This window comes from Mirounga angustirostris, unplaced genomic scaffold, assembly GCF_029215605.1.
Source record: "Mirounga angustirostris isolate CCGP_5_RB_7025 unplaced genomic scaffold, mMirAng1.0.hap1 SCAF_6, whole genome shotgun sequence".
Taxonomy (NCBI): Eukaryota; Metazoa; Chordata; class Mammalia; order Carnivora; family Phocidae; genus Mirounga; species Mirounga angustirostris.
The window spans coordinates 4,407,341-4,426,108 of record NW_026991714.1 but is presented as its reverse complement, the minus strand read 5'-3'; the positions used below and the strand labels follow the sequence as shown (position 1 = coordinate 4,426,108).

The 18,768-nt window shown below is 55.0% G+C and overlaps 1 protein-coding gene across 1 annotated transcript; it reads right to left on the bottom strand.

Moving 5' to 3' along the window:
* Positions 1–3,962: 3,962 nt before the first annotated feature.
* SLAMF8 (SLAM family member 8) lies at positions 3,963–13,218 on the bottom strand. Its single transcript, XM_045876071.3, has 5 exons — positions 12,973–13,218; positions 10,211–10,537; positions 6,477–6,782; positions 6,291–6,395; positions 3,963–5,428 (listed from the first exon to the last, which is right to left on the bottom strand). The coding sequence occupies exons 1-5, from the start codon at positions 13,115–13,117 to the stop codon at positions 5,364–5,366; spliced, it is 948 nt and encodes a 315-aa protein (XP_045732027.1). The 5' UTR covers positions 13,118–13,218; the 3' UTR covers positions 3,963–5,363.
* Between the last annotated feature and the right edge of the window lie 5,550 nt (positions 13,219–18,768).

Here is an 18,768-nt window from a genome sequence, read left to right as displayed (position 1 = left end):
AGCCGAGCTATCCGGGTCTCTGTCTCCATGTCCCTGGGGCCACTGCCCAAGCTCAGCTTTCTGCTGTCCTGCTCCAGACGTTCTCCGTGAGGCTGCCCGAGTGAGCTTTCAAACATGCAAGTCTGGTCCTGTCGTTTCCCTTCTTCCAACTCTGCAGTGGCCTCCTTTTACGTTCGAATTAAATTTTCAGTCTTACCGAGTCCTACCAGACCCCACATGGGCTGACCTCTGCCCTTGCCTCCTCCCAGCGAGCTCCTTCTGGTCACCCTCCGGCCGCGGGGGACCTTCCTGCAGACCCTCCTCTAAGCCAGGAGCTTTCCAGAGGGGCTCTCAGGCGGCCCGGTCCGCAGCGCGCCAGGCCTCCCCACTCTGCTCGGCGACTCCTGTCCCCGCGGGCCTCCGCCCAGGCCCTTGCTCAGAGACACCCCGTGTGTTGCCCTGCACCAGCACCACTTTTCCCCCTCGTCAGTCTTGCTTGCAGTTTTCCCTTCTTCTCCTCCGTAGAGCTTAACACAGTTTTAATTAAACGTTGTGTGTATTTGGCTTTTTTAAAGGTTTTATTTATTGGGGCGCCTGGGAAGCTCAGTCGGTTGAGCGGTTGAGCGTCTGCCATCGGCTCAGGTCACGATCCCGGGGTCCAGGTCGAGCCTCTCTGCTCAGCGGGGGGAGTCTGCTTCTCCCTCTGCCCCTCCCCACTACTCGTGTCCTCTCTCACACGCTCTGTTCTCTCTCTGTGAGACACAGAGAGAGGAGAGAGCATGAGCTCCATGTCTGAGCTCCGCACTGACCGCCAAAGCCCCCCTCTTAGCTACCCTCAGACGTATGGGTGCACATACAGGCACTTTGGTCCATCTTTGGGAGGACGAATGCGGCAAAGGGGCTTGTACAAGTCCCACATTCCCGTTTGGACAGGGGATTCCAGGATTCTGGATTCCTGGAGCGTGTTCTAGAAGGGCAAGAGTGAGCTCCAGGTGGCCACAGCCTTGGCCCATTGCCTGTGGAGGAGAGTCCCAGCAGGCCCTGCGGTACAGACCCAGGGCAGCAGCCGTCTTGCCTTGGTGGAGGGGGGATACTCTCTGTGCTCACGGCCTCTGGGAATAACTGGACAGGGAATGGACCGACAGACATCCTGCTCTATCTGTCCTCATCACACACAACCCCCAGAAGACTCTCCAGTGACTGCTCCCGGAGTTGGCTGAGGCTCTAGCTGGCAACTCTGGCCTTCGGTGTTCGACTCCCTCCTGCGTGAGTCATAGGTGAGCGCTCTATGTCTCCTCCCGACTGCCGTCCCTTTTCTGTTCCACCTGGAGGGGAGCCTAAGGACAACCTGCCAGCCTGGGAACACAGTGACCCCAAACCCTGATGCTGCTCTGGGACACCTGTCCCAAGAATCTACCGGCCATACCTTCTTCCATCCCTGCCCACTGAAGCTTTGCTTCCAGCCAGAGTCTCTGCCCCTTTCTCCGCTTCCTTTGGGGAGCTGACTGGCCCTCCTTGGGGACACAGTTCTCACAGGCCAGAAGAAGCCTTTGAGACACACTGGGGGCCGTATTATGGTTGTTGACACATTGCTTCCCCACTAGGCTGTGAACTCTTTGAGGGCAGGGGTGGGGATGCCACGATTCAGACTTCCCTGCATCCCAGTCGGGCCTGGTGCACTGGGGGATCAGCAGGTGAGCAGTCAGTGCTTCCTGAATGAACAAATAAATGCATTTCCTTCCTTACCGATTCCTGTTCAAACTGCTTTTTTATCCTTTATTTTGTTAAACCAATACTCCTTCTGACAAGATGTAACTCTTCTCCATCCCCTAGAGGGAGGATCCTTGACCCCAGCTAGGCTGATCAAGCTCTATCTGTTTGTTGGGAATTTTAATCTTCAGGGAGCCACATGGGAACAGAAACAGAACAGATTTATTCCATGGTGGCCCTGAGGAGGTTGTCCCAAGACCTGCATCCCCAGGGCCTCCTGGCTTTGTCCCTTCTGAGGCTCAGTTCATCAGTGTTTTCTTTGGTTCTCAGAGTGCTATAGACTGAATGTTTTTGTCCCCTCCCCCCCCAATTAATAGACTGAAACCTAATTCCCAAAGTGAGGGCATTTGGAGGTGGAGCCTTTGAGGAGATGAGGTCCTGAGGGTGGAGCCTCGTGAGTGGGAGGAGTGCCCTTAGAGAAGAGACCCCAGAGAGCTCGCTCACCCTCCCGCCGCCCCTTGAGGACACAGGGGGAAGCTGGCCGTCCATCCATGAACCAAGAAGCCGGCTCTCACCAGACTCCAAATCTGCTGGCGCCTTGCTCTGGGACTTCCCAGCCTCCAGAACCACGAAAAATCAACTTCTGTTGTTTAGAAGCCACCCGGACTACAGTATTTTTTTACACCTGCCTGACCTGATGAAGACGCTGAGCTACCTACAACTTCCTAAACATTTCCTTCTTTTGCTTTAGTTAAAACCAGAGCTGGTTTCTGTTCTTTGCATCCAAAGAACTCTGATTCCAGGGTTTTCACATTATTCTTAGATATTCTGAAGAACAGGACTGTTTAAACGGCCAAATGTATGATATTGACTTATTTGGCTCAAGTCCTGTTGCTTTGTGCTTCCCTGGCAGTGGTATTACTCTTTTCTGCCGATCTCTCCTTCTTTTCAGCTCTGATGCATCCCTGAGCTGCACACTGAGGAAAGGGCAGAGGAAAGGAGCCTGAAGAAGTCTCGTTTGCAGGAAGCTGGCGTGTTTCTGACACATGAGTCGACTCCTTTCATTGGCCTCTTTTATTCCACGGTCCACTCATTCTTTCCGTCCTTACTTTATAATTCGTTTGTGATGTGGGGAGGATCTTACGGGTCGTCTAGGGCAGGAATGGCTAATAGGTTTTGTCTTGGCTCCCAACCTCAATTAATCGGCCCGAGTCACTTAAGCGTCATGCTGCCTGCGGACTCAGTGTGTCATCATTATTTCTCCGTGCCCGACACGGTCCCGGAGGGCGGAAGTCTGTGTACATGTACTGCATATTTGTCATTCCTGATCTAATGCAACTTCCCACCTAATAGGAAAAGTCTCTAGTCTGTAATACCGCTCTGAGATGGTTTCAGCTTAAGCACATTCACTGAAACAGCTCACCTCATGTCGGGCCTCCTCTGTTTGTCAGAAAGTTCTCCCTGGTGGAATGGTGCAGGGGACGGGACTGGACGGATGAGATAAACCTCCAGCTAATTCTGCCTCTGCCATGGACCAGTTATGTAATTCTAAGGAGTAACAATCTCTTTGGGCCTCGGCTTTCCACCTGAGAAATGAAAAACTTGAACTGAGAAACCACAAGATTTCCTTCCAGCTTTAAGATCCTATTACTCATGTGAGTCATTGTCTGCCTCTCAGGGCCATACTCCAGTGGCCTCAGTTACACAATCTGGCTACGTGACAGCCCTTCAAACAACGGGGGACCTTCCGAGTCTTTTGTTCTAGGCTCAATATGACCAGTTTCTTTAATCATTTTTCATATGATAAGGTCTCTAGACTTTTCGCCGTGTGGGTTATTCTCTTCTTGACACTTGAGTTTTCGTGCTGCATGCAGAAAAGATGTGGGGAGCCATGGAGTCAAATCTGGAAGGAGATGGTGCTTGCCCTGAAGACCAGCAACTAACCAAGTGCTGAATAACCAAACACATGTCACTTCTTAACAAAAATGGAAGATTTCCCAGAGATGTCATTTGCAGAAAAATTTTTTTAAAAAGATTATTTATTTGAGAGAGAGAGAGAGAGAACGCGTGCATGAGCGCAAGCAGAGGGCAGGGGCAGAGGGAGAAGCAGACTCCCCGCTGAGCAGGGAACCCGATGCGGGGCTCGATCCCAGGACCCTGGGATCATGACCTGGGCTGAAGGCAGATGCTTAATCAACTGAGCCACCCAGGTGCCCTGCAAAAAATTTTTTTTTTTTTTTAAACAAGGCACTGGGTATTCCTATCCCTACTGATGAAAATAAATATGTCTGTCTCAGCCTTGCCTTTTGCTATGCCCCCTCTCCATTCTCTCTGACATCATGTCCCCTGACCCCGACGTCCTATCAGCTCTTGCTTTGCCCAGAGGACAGGTACAAAGGCTCAAGGAAAATTCAATGAAAACAGAGAAAAGCGAAAACAGAGGGACAGCGTTCTGGTCTATGTGCCAACTGGAAATAATGGTGTAAAGGTAGTCATGGGAAGAATCTGACTCCCAAACATACAGGGGTGCTCCTGGCTACCCTAACCCCAGGCACATGTGTTCTGAAGACCACAAGATCCCACGTGTTGTGGCCCAAGGCCACCACTCGGATCCTCCCCATTCCATTCTCCCCCACCACACTCCCTCTGTTTTGACCCAGCCAGCCATGAACTCAGATGACCTGACAGTCCTTCACGCTGGAAAGAGAATCCCCTGTCCCCCATCTCTCACCTTCATCTATTTCTAGATCTTTTCTTATGATAATGCCTCGGACATCAGGAAACATCAGGGTCTCAAACTACAGGGGCTGGGCTAGGGCCAGAGCTGGAAGTGGGCGATTCAGAGTTTCTCTGTTAGTTCAAATGTCTAATGTCTTTTACATTCTGGGACCCAGACTGGAGGCAATCCTTTGGTCAGTTAGTTGATATTTGCATTGGTCTGCTAGGGCTGCCATAACAAGACACCAGAGAATGAGTGGCTTAAACAAGAGAAATTTATTTTCTCATAGTCTTGGATGCTAAAAGCACAAGACCGAGGTGTCAGCAGGTTTAGTTTCTTCTGAGGCCTCTCTCCTTGGCTTGTAGATGTCTTCTTTCTCTCTGTGTCCTTCCATGACCTTTTCTCTGTGGGTGAATCCCTGGTATCTCTCCCTCTTTTATAAGGACACAAGTCATATGGGATTAGGGCCCATCCCAATGACCTCATGTAATTTTAATTTTCTCTTTGAAGTCCTTTTTCCAAATACAGTCATATTCTGAGATATTGGGGGTTAGGACTTCAACCAATGGACTTGGAGGAGACAGATTCTGTCTACAACAATACTTCATGAGCAGTGGTGGGGGTGGTGGGGTTGGTGAATGCCCTGGACCATCAAAGTCCCTGTGGGTCCTGGAGAACTTCCAGCATCTTTGAGGGGATGGTCTGTTATCTTGCCCCAAGCAGAGCCAGGAGCGGGGGAGGGGGGATGTGGAAGACTGTGCTAGTGTTTTCTGTCTGGCGGCTCCCAGCACAACAGCTGTCTAGGCTGCTCCTGGAGGTGGGACAGGAGTCTCATGGGAAGTACGGGGGCCGTGGTGGCTTCCAGACACCAACTATGTTCCAGAGCATCATGTGCTTGGGCAGTGGGCTTCCTGATGGTCCAGACAGCAGTTTATATCCTCCTCCATGGCAGACCCTACACAAGGGGGTTCTCTGTCTCTGGAGTCACTCTGTCAATACAGATGTCCTTCTGCTTTTTCCCTGGCAAAGAGATCAGAAAGGTTACTCCTCTGATGTTTGGAATCTTAGCATCCTTGGCTAGACCTGAAGCCATCCCAGAAAGCCTGGGGTGGACATCCCCACAAAGCCCAGGTCTGTGGGGTGTTTCTATCAGGGGCAGGGCATCCTGGCGTCGAGGCAGGGGCTGAGCTAGAGGGATGGCCCAGAATCCAGCCACACCTCTGAGTTTCTCCTGCTCTCTCCTCCTTGAGAAGGAGGCCTTATCAGCCCCTAGCGAGAAAGGTGCTTCCCTCAGAGAGCATTTCCTAGGAATGCTAGGCAAGAAGGGGTTGGGATTCATCTAGACTTCCACTCAGCAAACCTTTATCCATACCAGTGCTGTTCCAGGAACCCTTGCTAGATGCCCGGTGGTGAGGCAGTCTTTGCTTTTAAGGGGCCGAGAATTTAGTGGGAGAGTAGGTGCAGTGAGCGCCGTGACTAGGATAAGCAATGGAGATTAAAGGAAGTACACCCACCCCACCCAGGCCAGGGCAGGAGATCAGCAAGGCTTCCTGGAGCAGGTGCACCTGGGAGATTGTGGAGGAGATAGTCACATGAAGAAGGGGGACTGGGTGGGAAACCGAGGGAAGTGTGGTCCAGATAGGGAGATGGTCCACGTGCAAAGGCCTGAAGAGTTATGTAAGACAAGAGTTCGTTTGAAGAACTGCAAATGAAGCTTCACGTGGTTCAGTCTGATTGGAGACCAGAGTATGAGTCAGGAGATGAGGTGGCAGAGGTAAGGAGGGCAGACCATCGAGGCCTAAAAGAGAGGAGGTCCAACCCTGCTCTCCTCCGCAGGAGATCCCCCTCCTCCACACACCTCTGACACCTGCAGGACTCCTACCTGAGCAGTAATAGTGCCAGGCAGAGAGGAGAGCAGCCAGGGTCAGGAGCAGGGAGATGGGGACCATCACCAGCAGCACATCTTTGTAGGAGGACTTTCCTGGGGCTGGACATGCAGGCGGCAGAGTCAGAGGGGGGTTTGATGCTTAACAATCCCTCAACCACTGACCCCTGGCCCTTGGCATACCTGCCTTGCGATGGCAGCTCTCCCAAGGGGTGACGGTGGCCAAGTCCCAGCTGACGGGATTAGAGACAATGCAGGAATACGCCACACTCTTGTCTCCTGGTCCCAGTGAAACCCTCAGCACCTGTCCATCCATGAACAGGCCACTTGGTTCAATACCAAAGTCAATGGTCCCCTCCCGTCGCCAGCTATAGGTTATGTCACTGATGTTGGGGGCCCGACAGGACAGGAACACCTGGCAGGTCTTGGGTGGCTGAGCGTCCCCTGATACAGCGATGAATACTTGTACCACGGGTCTGGGCACTGCATCTAGGCAAGAACAGTAGAGCGGGCATGGGTTATAGTGATGCTGGGCAGGGCATACCGTGCCAGCCCTGGGATCCATGCAGGGTTAGAGGTCACCTCTGACCAGCCCACTCTTGCTCCAGAACCTAGTCTGGTTTCCCATTGCCCACAGGACAGAAGCTGAATTCCTTAGTCTGGTATTCAAAATCCTTCATGAAATAGTTGGTGTCAACCTCTGTAGTTGTAACCACCTGCTGGTCTTACTCACCTACCCTCATTAATTTCCGGTTCTCCCAAGCATGTCATGCTTTTCCACATCCTGCATGCTTTCATATGGCCCAGCTGTGCATGTATGCCTTTCTCTTCTCTTCCTCCTGGGGAACTCCTACCAACCCTTCAAGACCCAGTTTGAGCACATTGCTTACTGTTCTGATTATGAAGCCTTCCCTGATAATGTAGGCTCTGAAGACTCCTCCTGTCTGTCCTTTGTCATAGCACTGTCCTCATGACATATCAGTCAGACAGGGGATAGGCACCTATTAAATCAGGCAAGAAAACCAACACATTCTGGACTATTAGAGTTTATAGTTTGGTGAAGACAAGTACTGACAAGTGACTGAATAATTAAAGACATAATTACAAGGGTCCAAGCTCCCGTGGAGACCAGGGGGTGGGGGTTCTGTTTTGTTATCTTCATAACCTAGCTCTCTAGGTGCTCAGCCACTTGGACCGGTGAACACAGTGGAGTCCCGGTATCCCAGGCCGTGGCTCTCCTCTCTTGTATAGGTGGATGAGTCCATCCCGAGTCTCTGTGGCAATGGGGACCAGCAGGAGAGCATTCTGGTGACAACGGGAGGGCTCTGTCTCTGACAGCGTTCCAGAGTCAAGCAGACTAAAAGCTCATTAATGCCAGCTCAGTCTGGTGGGATTTGTGGTATGGAAAAGGAAAGATTTGCTGGTCACACTAATAGTATAAACAAAGACTACGTGTGTGGATGTGGGGCGGATATTTACGCTACTTAAGAGGGCAAGCTGCTTTCAAACACTATCAGGCACAGTAGAAACACCCATTGACATTTCTAGTAACTGATCTGCTAATTCAAATCATTCTCATCTATTGTCAAAGCAGAGCTCCCAAGGACGGCTGCTTGGCAGCGTTGTGCAATTAGTTCTAATCATGCTATGTATTTGGAAGCAATAAAACAGCAATTTCCTTAAAATCTGTAATTCAGATGCTGAGAACAAGGCATTTTAGAGCTTAGTGGTGTGGGTGCTGCGTGCATTATCACTTTCAATGTCCTCATTTCACATGTGCAGCAGCTGAGACTCAGAATAGGAAGAGGCTCCAGGGCTGCCTGTATGGTTGTGTAGGTTATTCACTGTGCAAGGGCCCTGGGCTAAGGGGACAACCAGTGAGGGTAGGGCTGCTGAAATCCAGCCAGCACTCTGCCTGCCAAGCTGTGCAACTCGGTTCAGGGCTGCGTGCATCCAGGACACACGTCTAATGGTGCACTGGAACCCCGAATGGCTCACAGACTGGCTGTCCCTGGGTTGGTGGTGGTGGTGGGAGGTCCCCTCTCCTTCCCAATTTATTGCCTTTCTCTCCCTCACTGTCTTCCTCTTCCCAGCTGTCACTCCTACTTTTCATTCTTAACATTGGACCTTTTTCTCCCCACTGCCCTATCAAATTTCTGAGGTTTTACTGAAATAGTGATTTGAGGTACCACACATGCCTTTTCCAAGACATTAGGCAGATGAACGAGAGCTAAAAGGCTATTTTTTTTCCTAGATCAGCAGAAATATGGTGGAGGGGGAGGCAGTAGAGGTGGAGATAGAGGTGATGATGGTGGTAGAGGTGATTGTAGAGGCAACAATGGTTGAGGAGGTGATGGTGGAGGAGGTGGAGGTGGTGGTGGAGGTGATGGTGGACAAGGTGGAGCTGATGGTGGAGGAGGTAGAGGTGGTGGTGGTGGAGGTCATGGTGGAGGAGGTAGAGGTGGTGGAGGTGATGGTGGAGGTGGTGACTGTCAAGAAGGTGGAGGTAGTGGAGGAGGTGGAGGTGATGGTGGAGAAGGTAAAGGTGATGGTGGAGGAGGTGGTGGTGGTGGAGGTGAAGGTAGTGGTAGTGATTGTGGAGGAGGTGGAAGTGGCAGTGGAGAAGGTGGAGGTGATGGTGGAGGAAGTGGAGGTGATGGTGGAGGTGGAGGTGGTGGTGGATGTGATGGTGGAGGTGGTGATTGTGGAGGAGGTGATGGTGGAGGTGGTGGTGGAAGTGATGGTGGAGGAGGTGAAGGTGATGGTGGAGGTGGAGGTAGTGGTGGAGGTGATGATGGAGGTGGTGATTGTGGAGGTGGTGATGGCAGAGGTGGTGGTGGTGGTCGTGGAGGTGATGGTGGAGGTGGTGGTGGAGGTGAAGGTGGAAGAGGTGACTGGAGGGGGTGGAGGTGAAGTTACTGGAAAGAAGGGCCAGTGCCCAGTGAAGCCAGCCGCCCCAGCTGAGGTGCCGAGTGGGGCTGTGTGAATGATCCTGCCAAACCACGGGGAGCAGAAGACCTGCCCAGCTGAGCCCCACCACCCCGCAGGTGGTGAGAATTAAAATGGCTGTTTTCGGGCAGTAAGTTTTGGGGTGGTTTGTTTTGCAACAATGAATAATTGAGAGAACCCATGAATGTCATATAGTTAAAAATCTCTAAATACGTCTAAAAGAACTCTTTAAAACAATATGAAATCCACATTCCATACTTCAATTATACTTCAATTTTTAAGATTTTTTTTTTTTATTTGACAGAGAGAGACACAGCGAGAGAGGGAACACAAACAGGGGGAGTGGGAGAGGGAGAAGCAGGCCTCCCGCCGAGCAGGGAGCCCGATGCGGGGCTCGATCCCAGGACCCTGAGATCATGAACCGAGCTGAAGGCAGATGCTTAACGACTGAGCCACCCAGGTGCCCCTATACTTCAATTTTTAATAAAAAAATTGTGTCCTACTTTGGTTGGCAATATTTTTTTCCTTGTTAATGTTTTGTCAGATAATGGCACATCTTATAATCTTAGAATTTTGGAGTGTAGGCCAGACCTCTGTCTCTGATGCTTTCCCAAACGCAGTGTATCTTGCCTCTGTGGGCAGCTACGTGTAATATTACTGACGATGCCCATTTTATAAATGAGAAAGGTGAGTGCTAGGGAGGCTTCGCATTGTGTCCAAGGCCACCGAGCCCAGAAAAGACCCCGCTGGAGTTCAGGCAAGGACTGTGGGGCGGCAAAGCCGGGCTGCCTCACACAGGAGCGCACCTGCCCGGGAGCACCTGGGGAGCTTTCTCAGATGTGTCCCGAATCAGCTGCGCGGTCAGAGGCCAGAGGTCTCTGGAACCCTGTCCTCCCCAGCTCCTGGGACACAGGACCCCTTTCCAGCGCTTTGTGGGCAGCCGGAGAGCCGGTGTGGGGCGCACTCACCAAACACCTTGAGCTGCAGGAGCTGGGTCCGGGCCCGGCCGCCCGTGTCCACCAGCAGCACAGAGAAGTTGCCGCTGTCTCCAGACTCCAGAGGCTGGAGCTGCAGGCTGAGGTTGCTGTGCAGCTGGGCTCGGCCCAGGAAGCGCGAGCGGTACAGAGTCTCTGTGGAGCCCCGGAAAAACGTGGCCAGGAGCTCCTCCGAAGGCCAGAGGGATCTCCAGATGGCCTCTCGGACTTGGAAGCCGGCAGGGCGCTCTGCCGCCAGCAACACAGAGCCCCCGACCTGGCCGTGCACTTGGGCGCTGGAGGCTCTGGGGGGAAGCAGTGCTGCAAGAAGAGAACCCCATCACTGCCGGCCCCAAGCTCCTCACCGGTCTCCCGCCACCGCTTACGCATCCAGCTAAGCTGCTGCGAAGCGCACTGGGGCCCCTCTCCCCACACTCCCTCCACCCACGCTGAGCAAGGTGCACTGTGCGGGGGGCTGAGAATAAAAGCCTAAGGAGAGAATCCTGTCTCTGCGCTTGGGAGCTCACAGAGGAAGTCCGACTCTAAGCAAGTGATTAAAGCATATTAAGTGAAGTGCCACGATGGTGAAAAAGATACCCTGGGAGAACACAGGTAGGGTGATGGCCTTGGGAGGATCCGGGCAGAAATGGTTAAGCTGAGAGCAGAAGGAGAGTGGGGATCGGCCAGGCCGGGTGGAGGAGGGCTGTGTGGAGCAGGGCTGGGGAAGTGGCAGGGGCGAGGGAACATGGCATTCGCGTTCGGACGCCTGGGAGGCGGGCGAGAGCGCGTGGTTCTCGTGGTTCTTGGAACTGAAAGTCGCTCTCTGCAGGAGAGTAAGAAACTGTACTGTGGAGCTGGTGGGAGCCCGGTCCTGCCGCCTGAAAGCACGCGTGGGCTTTACCCTTAGAGCTCTGGGAGGCCTCGCACAGGGTTCAGTAAGAGAGTAAGAGGATGAGATGCTGGTTAGAAAGACGTGCCAGCAGGGGTGTGGGGGATGCACTGGAGTGGGCAGGGCCCAGGCCTGCAGAGTGAGGGGGGGAAGAAGGAGGAGTTGAGAGCGACTCCGGTGTGTAATCAGTGGGGTCGGGTCCGAGGTGCAATCTAGGGAGCGAAGGCGGAGGGCGTCGAGGGTACCAGGGACCCACAGAGTGCCATTCTCCGTGATCCCGAGGAGCCGGGGGAGAAGCAGGCTGGGAGGTGGGGAGATGCTGAGTTTGAGGGCTGTGGGCGGTACCTTAGCGGGAGGGAGCCCTGACTCCTTTGCTGGCTAATTGCTGCTCATCCTTGGAGACCCACTGCCTCCCCTGACCTCCCCCTCTGTCGGGGGGCGGGCGGTGTCCGCACTGTTTCTCCGTGTGGCCCAGCAGCCTGGGGTGCTTTGTTCCTCGGCCGGGATGGCCCGGGGATGAGTCAGGGGCTGCCACGCGAGACCACAAGTTCCTCTTGTGTTCTTCGTACCCCCACGCCCATGCTATATTTAGGAGGAGCATGGAGGAGAGGCTCAGCGCATTGTACTGAGTGAAAGGAGGCCCCGAGGACTCCCCTGGCACGTGGCACTGTGGGGCTCAGGGACACAGAGCAGCATAGCCCGTGTGGGACATGCCCGAGCGCCGGGAGCGGGCTTGACGAGCCCTGTTCTGGGAGGGGGGGTCACTCAGCCAGCCCCCTGCCCATCTCACTGCCTTCTGCAGCCCTAATCATCAGGCCTTGCTGCAGAGGCTACTGCGGGTGGAGGCCCAGCCTACACAGAGGATGGCGCTGGATGCCAGTCAAGGCCCCTCGGGTCTCTCCTGCCCCAGCTCGGCCGCAAAGCCATGCTGTGACTTCAGCACAGCACCCTGGTCCCGTCCGTGGTCTTACCCCCAAAACAAGAGGGTGCACCCAATCGGTGGTACTCATCTGGTTTACCATTAAGGGGCCTTCAGAAAAATTCCTTTTTGCCTTCCACGTCTAGGGACTTGAAAGATTTGGGCACCACACAGATTCCTTTTCCTTTGGGAGGGATTTCCGGCCAGTGTTTAGACAGGTTAGAATCCTCAAGGCCTTTGTAGCCCTCGAGGCCAGGAGCCCAGGAGGGGCACACTGGATAAAGTCATCTCCAAGTCCCTCTGAGTTCCTGGTGGGAACCTAGGTGGCTTCGTCCTTGCCAGGCCCCGACTCCTGCCCCCTGGCCTTGCAGGGCTGACCCCTGGCATGTGGGCTGCCTGCTTACCACGGAGGGAAGTGTCGCCCTTCCCACAGCACACCCTTCCCACATGCCAAGCCCATGTGCTCTGTTTGGCCTGCTCCCCGCTCTCCACCCTCCCCAACATCCCCCTCCCTTACACACACCTGCAGGGAGCAGCCTCGGCTTCCCCCAGGCTGATGGAAAGGCCTCCTTCCTTGTACGAGCCTGCTCGCCCTGCCCTCCTTCTCCCCAGATTGTACTAGAATTCCCTCACCCTTCTCACAACCCTGTTTTTCCAAACCATGGGTACCACCAGCCTTTGAAACTGCCCGGGGCCATGGAACAGCTCGTGTGTCATAGACAGGGACGCTGCTACGGCTACCACCTCCTTCCTCCCAAGGACCCCGCAGAGCTTGCTCTGTCCTGCTTCCAAGGTTGCCTGAGAACTTGCTTCAGTCTTCCCTGTCCCTCCTCAGCCCCTGGGTTCTCCCTTGGGATGCGGGCCCCTGCCCAGGCGGCTGGCGAGCGAGGGGCCCTGCAGAGGGACCTCCAGCTCTCTGAGGACGGGCCACACACCGGCCCCCCTTACCTTCCCAGAGAAGCAGACTCCACAGGGACCACATGCCCATCGTTCTCCAGAGAGGCCAGCAGACTCCTTCAACAACCCAAATCCAGAACATCTGGGGGCAAGTTGATACACGGGAGGAGGCTGTGGTACTTCTGGAAAGTCCCATGTTCAGAAGGAGGAATCTTGACTCAGAACAAGATGCCTGAAAGTGAAAATATCCAGAGTAAAGTGGAAGTTGGCTCCCAGCCTGGCTGGGCTTTGTCAGGAGTGGATTCTTGTAAGTCAGCCTCTTTCATGTGCCCCTGGTGGGCCAATGCCATCCGCCAGAGGCACGTGCTCCAGCACAAGCCCACATCCTCCGGTTGGACCGGCCAGCCTTCCCCGTATCCCACCGCCCCACGGCTGGCTGCCCTTCCTGCTGTAACCACGGAGAACCCTCTAGACTGCAATTCCCTTTGTTACTTCTCTAAAATTCTTCCGCACCTCCTGCTGCCCTCGAAAAAGAGACAAAACGCTCAGCCTGGTGTACAAGGCACTCCTAAGTTCGACTCCAGTCTGCTGGTCCGAGCTGGCCTCCCCAGTCCGCTCTCTGGCCATGCCAAGCAGGACTGCCCCTCCAGGGAGCACCCCCTGCACCCCCACGCGCTGTGCGGCAGGCACGCTGCTCCTATCGGCCCTCTGGACTGGGCGCGCTGCGGCCGGCCGGCTCCCCCTCAAGCCGTCCCGAGCCCAGTGCCGGCGGGCCCTCTGCCCTCAGCACACTGTCTTGCCACGGTTTTCTCGTCTCCACGGACTGGTTGCCGGCAAGGTCTTCACCTACTCGTTTCTGTGCTCCCCTTGGTGCTCGGCACAGCGTGGGTGTCTCCTAAACATTTGTAAATGAGTACATGAGTTCTAGACGTGCTCACAGCTCTTCTCCGCGAGGGTCTTATTGATTTGAACCCAGAGCAAGGTTAGCACCTTGCAGAGGTCACGAGTGAGAGCTGGGACTGGAGCCTCGCCCCGGGGAGCCTGGGCCACTTTGCCAGTGCTGCCCCTCCTCATCCCGAGTCTCTTCTCACTTCCAGTTACTCGGGTTCTTGAGTCAGGGGAGGCCCTGCAGGAAGATGAAGTGAACCCCCGAGAGCCACGCCGGGCTCATGGTGTCTCATCCCGCAGAACTCCTGACCTCAGCTTGGGACTCGGCCAAGAGTGGGGCAGGCATGGCGGCGGGAGAGCAGGAGGGTTCTGGGACAGGGTTCCTGCCCTCCAGTGGCTTGCAGCCGAAGTGTAGAAACAGGAAATGCCCAGAACGAAGGTCCACTACAGACAGGCAGAGCTCTGTGCAGTGGGCAGCGGGGCCTTCTTGCTGTGGAGAGTGTGAGGATCCACATCTGTGGATGTGGGTGGGGGACACTTCCCTAAAAGTGGGCTTTGAGCTGCACCTTGATGGTAGGCATGATTTGGATAGGCAGAGAAAAGGGGAAAGCCAGAGGCTGGGGGCAGGCTCTGAGCATGAAGTAGAGCCAAATGGGTAGAGCCAGATGGGGTGGGGGGGGGTCCCAGGTCGGCTCCAGGGATGATGAAGGAGCAAGGGGAGGAGCCTGTTAGGGCTGCAGTGGTAGGAATGGAAAGGGAGTTTGAGGGTCAGATCACAGAGGCCTTGAACACTGGCTTAGGGATTAGGCTTTTGTTCTGGGGGGCAGCAGTTCTTGGCCTTGCTGGACTCAAAGCCTTGGAAACTCTGGTTCAGTGGGGCTGGGACAGGACCCGGGAATCTAGTTTGACCAGCACTCTGCTCCAGGTGATCTGCAGCTGGTGGGCCGAGGGAAGGCTCTGAGAAGGTCTGCTCGGAGGGAGGGGATGTGGCCCGTCCTAAGCCCAGGGTAGCTGGCTGGTGGAAGGACAGCGTGTGGGGCAGGTTGGCAGAGAAAGAAGAGGCAGGAAAGCCTGGGTAGCAGCTGTTGGGATGGTCCTGACTGGAATAGGAAGGAAATATCTAGAGTAGAGAGGAAGGGACAGAGCAGAGTCAGGGGACAGAACTTGGGAGCCAGCTGGCCTTACGGCAGAGAGGCCAAGGGAGGGGACTCATTTATGACTCCGCTGTGAGTTCCGTCCTTCTCGCATCAGGGGTCTATTGAGCATCTACTTACGTGCCAGGGGCTGGGAACACAGAGATGAAAGGCTTGGCCCTGCCCTCAAGGAGGCTGCAGTTTGGGTGAGGAGACGGGATGTGTAACCCAATAATTAGTCAGTGAGGCAAGAGCGGTGCGTGTAAGGGTTTATTTAGGGTGGGGTCTGGCGCCTAGTCAGCATTCAAAAAAAATCTTAACCGTTGCTACTAAGGGGCCAGAGAGGGAAGAGAGGAGAGCAGGTCAACGCAGAGCAAGGGGGTCGGGTGTGAACAGCCCCCTCCATCTGTCCCAGACTGGCCCCTCCACGTCTGCACCCTGCCTATAGCCAAGGACAGGCTTCCCAAGCGGGGGAGCCCTCCAAGCCCGCCTAGAGGTGGACAGTGTGGGACCGGGAGGGTGTGGGATGCAGGAGCTGGGCCCTTGCGGGAACGTGGGGGATAGAGACTCGGAATTCCCACAGAGCAGACCGTGGGCAGTCACACTCCCTCTTAGCAGACTGGACCTACGTAGGGGTCCATCCAAGCGGGAACCGGGTTGCCCTCTTCCCAGGCTCCCCACCCCGCCCCCCATGCCCTTTTGCTAGAGGGGAATTTCAGGGAAGCTGAGGAAGGGGGAGGAGGAGGTTGGTGAGGGTCAGCAGACGTCCCACCTCCCCAGAGGGAGGAACTCCAGGCTGTGTGGCAACTGGAGAGAGACAAACGGGGGCAGCTCCGGATGGGTTAAGTCAGTAGAGGCAGGCTCCCCCCGACTGCTGACCACTGGTTCAGACCAGGCTAATTAGCCCGCACGGGACAGTGTGCTGGAGTCACTGGGCTGGGAGTTCAAAGGCACCACGCCCACATTCCTTAATTAAGAGAGCAGAGGGGCTGTAGGAACTTCCTGGGAGCCAGGGAGTGGCTGTGGCTCAGGGCTGGCTGTAGCTCCATCTGCACGTCTCCCCCTCTCCCCTAGCCCACCTCCCCTGCGGGCAGGTGTGGGGGGACGGGTGTCCCCGGTGGCCACGCAGGCTGCCCCAGACTCATTCGGGGCCAGTGGAATCTGGGTGTCCTGCCCACTCACACTTGTCCTCGATTCTTGGACTGGCCTGGGGACAGAATAGGGCCACACCAGAAGAGAGGAGAGACGGAGGAGAGAAAAAAGTGGGAAGGTGTTTGGGGGAGAGAAGGAAAGTGGGGGGAGCTCCAGACAGGAAGGAGCTCCAGATAGGAAGGAGGGGCGTTCAGCGGACTTTCTGGGAGGGAAGGGGGCAACTCTGAAGGGTGGTGTGGGATGCGGGCTGAGAGGCCAGGTACAACCCCATCTAAGCCCCATCTTTTTTTTTTTTTTTTAAAGATTTTATTTATTTATTTGACAGAGAGAGACACAGCGAGAGAGGGAACACAAGCAGGGGGAGTGGGAGAGGGAGAAGCAGGCTTCCCACTGATCAGGGAGCCCGATGCGGGGCTCAATCCCAGGACTCCGGGATCGTGACCCGAGCCGAAGGCAGATGCTTAATGACTGAGCCACCCAGGCGCCCTCTAAGCCCCATCTTTATGTCTACCTTCACCTCCTCGGTTTGTGTAGAGTGGACCACCTACCTCCATGATCTGTCTGCTGACACCATGCCACCAGGCACGGGCTGGGCCCAGAGGCTGCCCTGGGTGGGGCAGTCCATGCACAAACCCCGCCCCTCCCTCCCCCCATCAGTCAGCTCGGGCAGCAGAGGCAGTGCCTGCGTGTGTGAAAGTGGGGTACCTGACCTCCCCTGAGATGACACTCTCACGCCTGCACCCACGGCCCCGAGCATGAGGGCCTCTTTAATATTTGTGCCTGCAGCACCTGCCGTGCCCCGCCCTCGTTCTGGCTTTGCTGGGGACGTGGAGACCGAGTGGAATCTTTGATCTTTGATGCGCGAGAGCAAGGTGCACGCAGCAGGAGAGGGGAAGCAGGAGAGAAGAAAGAGCCCTGTAGAAACTGGGTGGGACGGTCGGAGCCTTCTTCTTTTTAGGGTCTGCTTTTGAGGCAAAGACATGGTTTCCCAGGGAGCTGAAGGCAGGCTGCATAAAAAAGAGACAAAGCCATGACCATGCAGAGGTAGCCAGGGAGGAACTGGAATCTCACTCACTCACTCAGCCAGCATTTGCTGGATCCCCATCCTGTGCACCTTCCCGCGGTGAGCAGGTGTAGTGAGCACTCAGCATGGGAAGCCCGCGAGCGCAGGGCTCGTGCTGGTGCCCATGATGCCGATCTGTACCCCAGGCAGAAAGAATTCCCAGACAAGTAGGACGACGTAGGCTGATCTTTCAAAGGGCCTGACAGACGGACCCCTCTGAGGACGGTGCAGCGGGACGCGCGCTGAGGACGCAGGCACGCAGACCGCCCTAGGCCCTGCCGGCCGCAGCTCCTTTCGGCAGCGCGGGCCAGGACGGGAACCTGTGTTTGGGGCACGAAGCATCCCGGTATTGGATGAAAAGGCCTGGGTCTTCCCTGACCTGTGCGCCCCATCTGTCGTTCCTGTCATCGCGGTCCCGTACAAACACGAAGGACGCAGAGCTACTTAGCAGATGCTGGTTTAGGTAAAAATGTCAAAGACCTTATTTTATAGCCAAATCTAAAATAAACCTGGAATTGAAAGCAATCCCAGTTTCTGTAAGCTGCCTGGCTCAGGGAAGGGTCACGCTCCATTTTTAGTGTTTGTCTCTAAAATGTTGAGCCACATATAAAGCAAGGATGGGCGTCCAGTGGCACCTTCGGATGCGGCTGTCCTACGGATGGTCAGACCCAAGGGGGTCAGCAGAGGGCAGCCGCGAGGCCCCGTTCCCACTCCCTCTCCCCGGAGGGACAGCCGCACGTGGCCTCAGCTCTCAACCGCGCACGGAGCCCTTTCCTCCCTGCTTTTACCCAGGAGGTGATGTGACCCCACAGAGCCCTGGTCCCTATGTCCCCGGGCCCCGGGCCGGACCCCATCCTAAGGAGTGTCTGCATTGAGCTCTGACTTGGAGAGAAAACTAACGGTGCAGAGCCTTGCGGGCCGTTCTGCAGACTTCCTTGGCGTCTGCAGGGTCTGTCCCTGGCAGCCCGGGAGAGTCCCATTCTCCTCGCCACCAGCGTCCTCCAGGACCAGCAGTGGGTTCCTGCTCTGAGCACTGGCCGGGAGCCTGGGGGCCACCTGTGCTGCTGTTAGTCCAGCCAGGGAGAGTCTGGGGTCTCCTCTGAAGCCTCTGCTTTCTCTATGTGCTTTTCGGGGATTTTCTTTTTCTTCAATTTTCTTAGCAATTGTTCATTTTTAAAAATCCCAGCTCATTCTTCTCTAAACTAATGGGGAGGGATATTTTCGGCTGTGCAAATAGAAGTGGGGGTGGGGAGGGATTCTGGGGAAGGAGCAAAGTGCAGGAGAGAAGAGCCGCAGGTGTGCGTGTGTGTGTGAGTGCGAGTGTGAGTCTGTGTGTGTAGGATAGGGCTTCTCACCTGTGTCAAAGGAAATGTTTCTCTTTATTTTGAATCCATTGTGGACTTATACTTCCGTAGAATACGATAAAAGCAATTTACTAAAAAAAGAAATAAAAGAGACATCCAAAATATAAGCCCTATTTTTTATGATTGTATTACTCTGTCAGATTGCTATAAAAGTTTCTAAGTTCTTGCTTTTCACCGTTCCACTTATCCTGCCCTGCACTGGTAAACACCATCCACAGACAGGCTCCAGTGTCACCGGTGTGGGGCA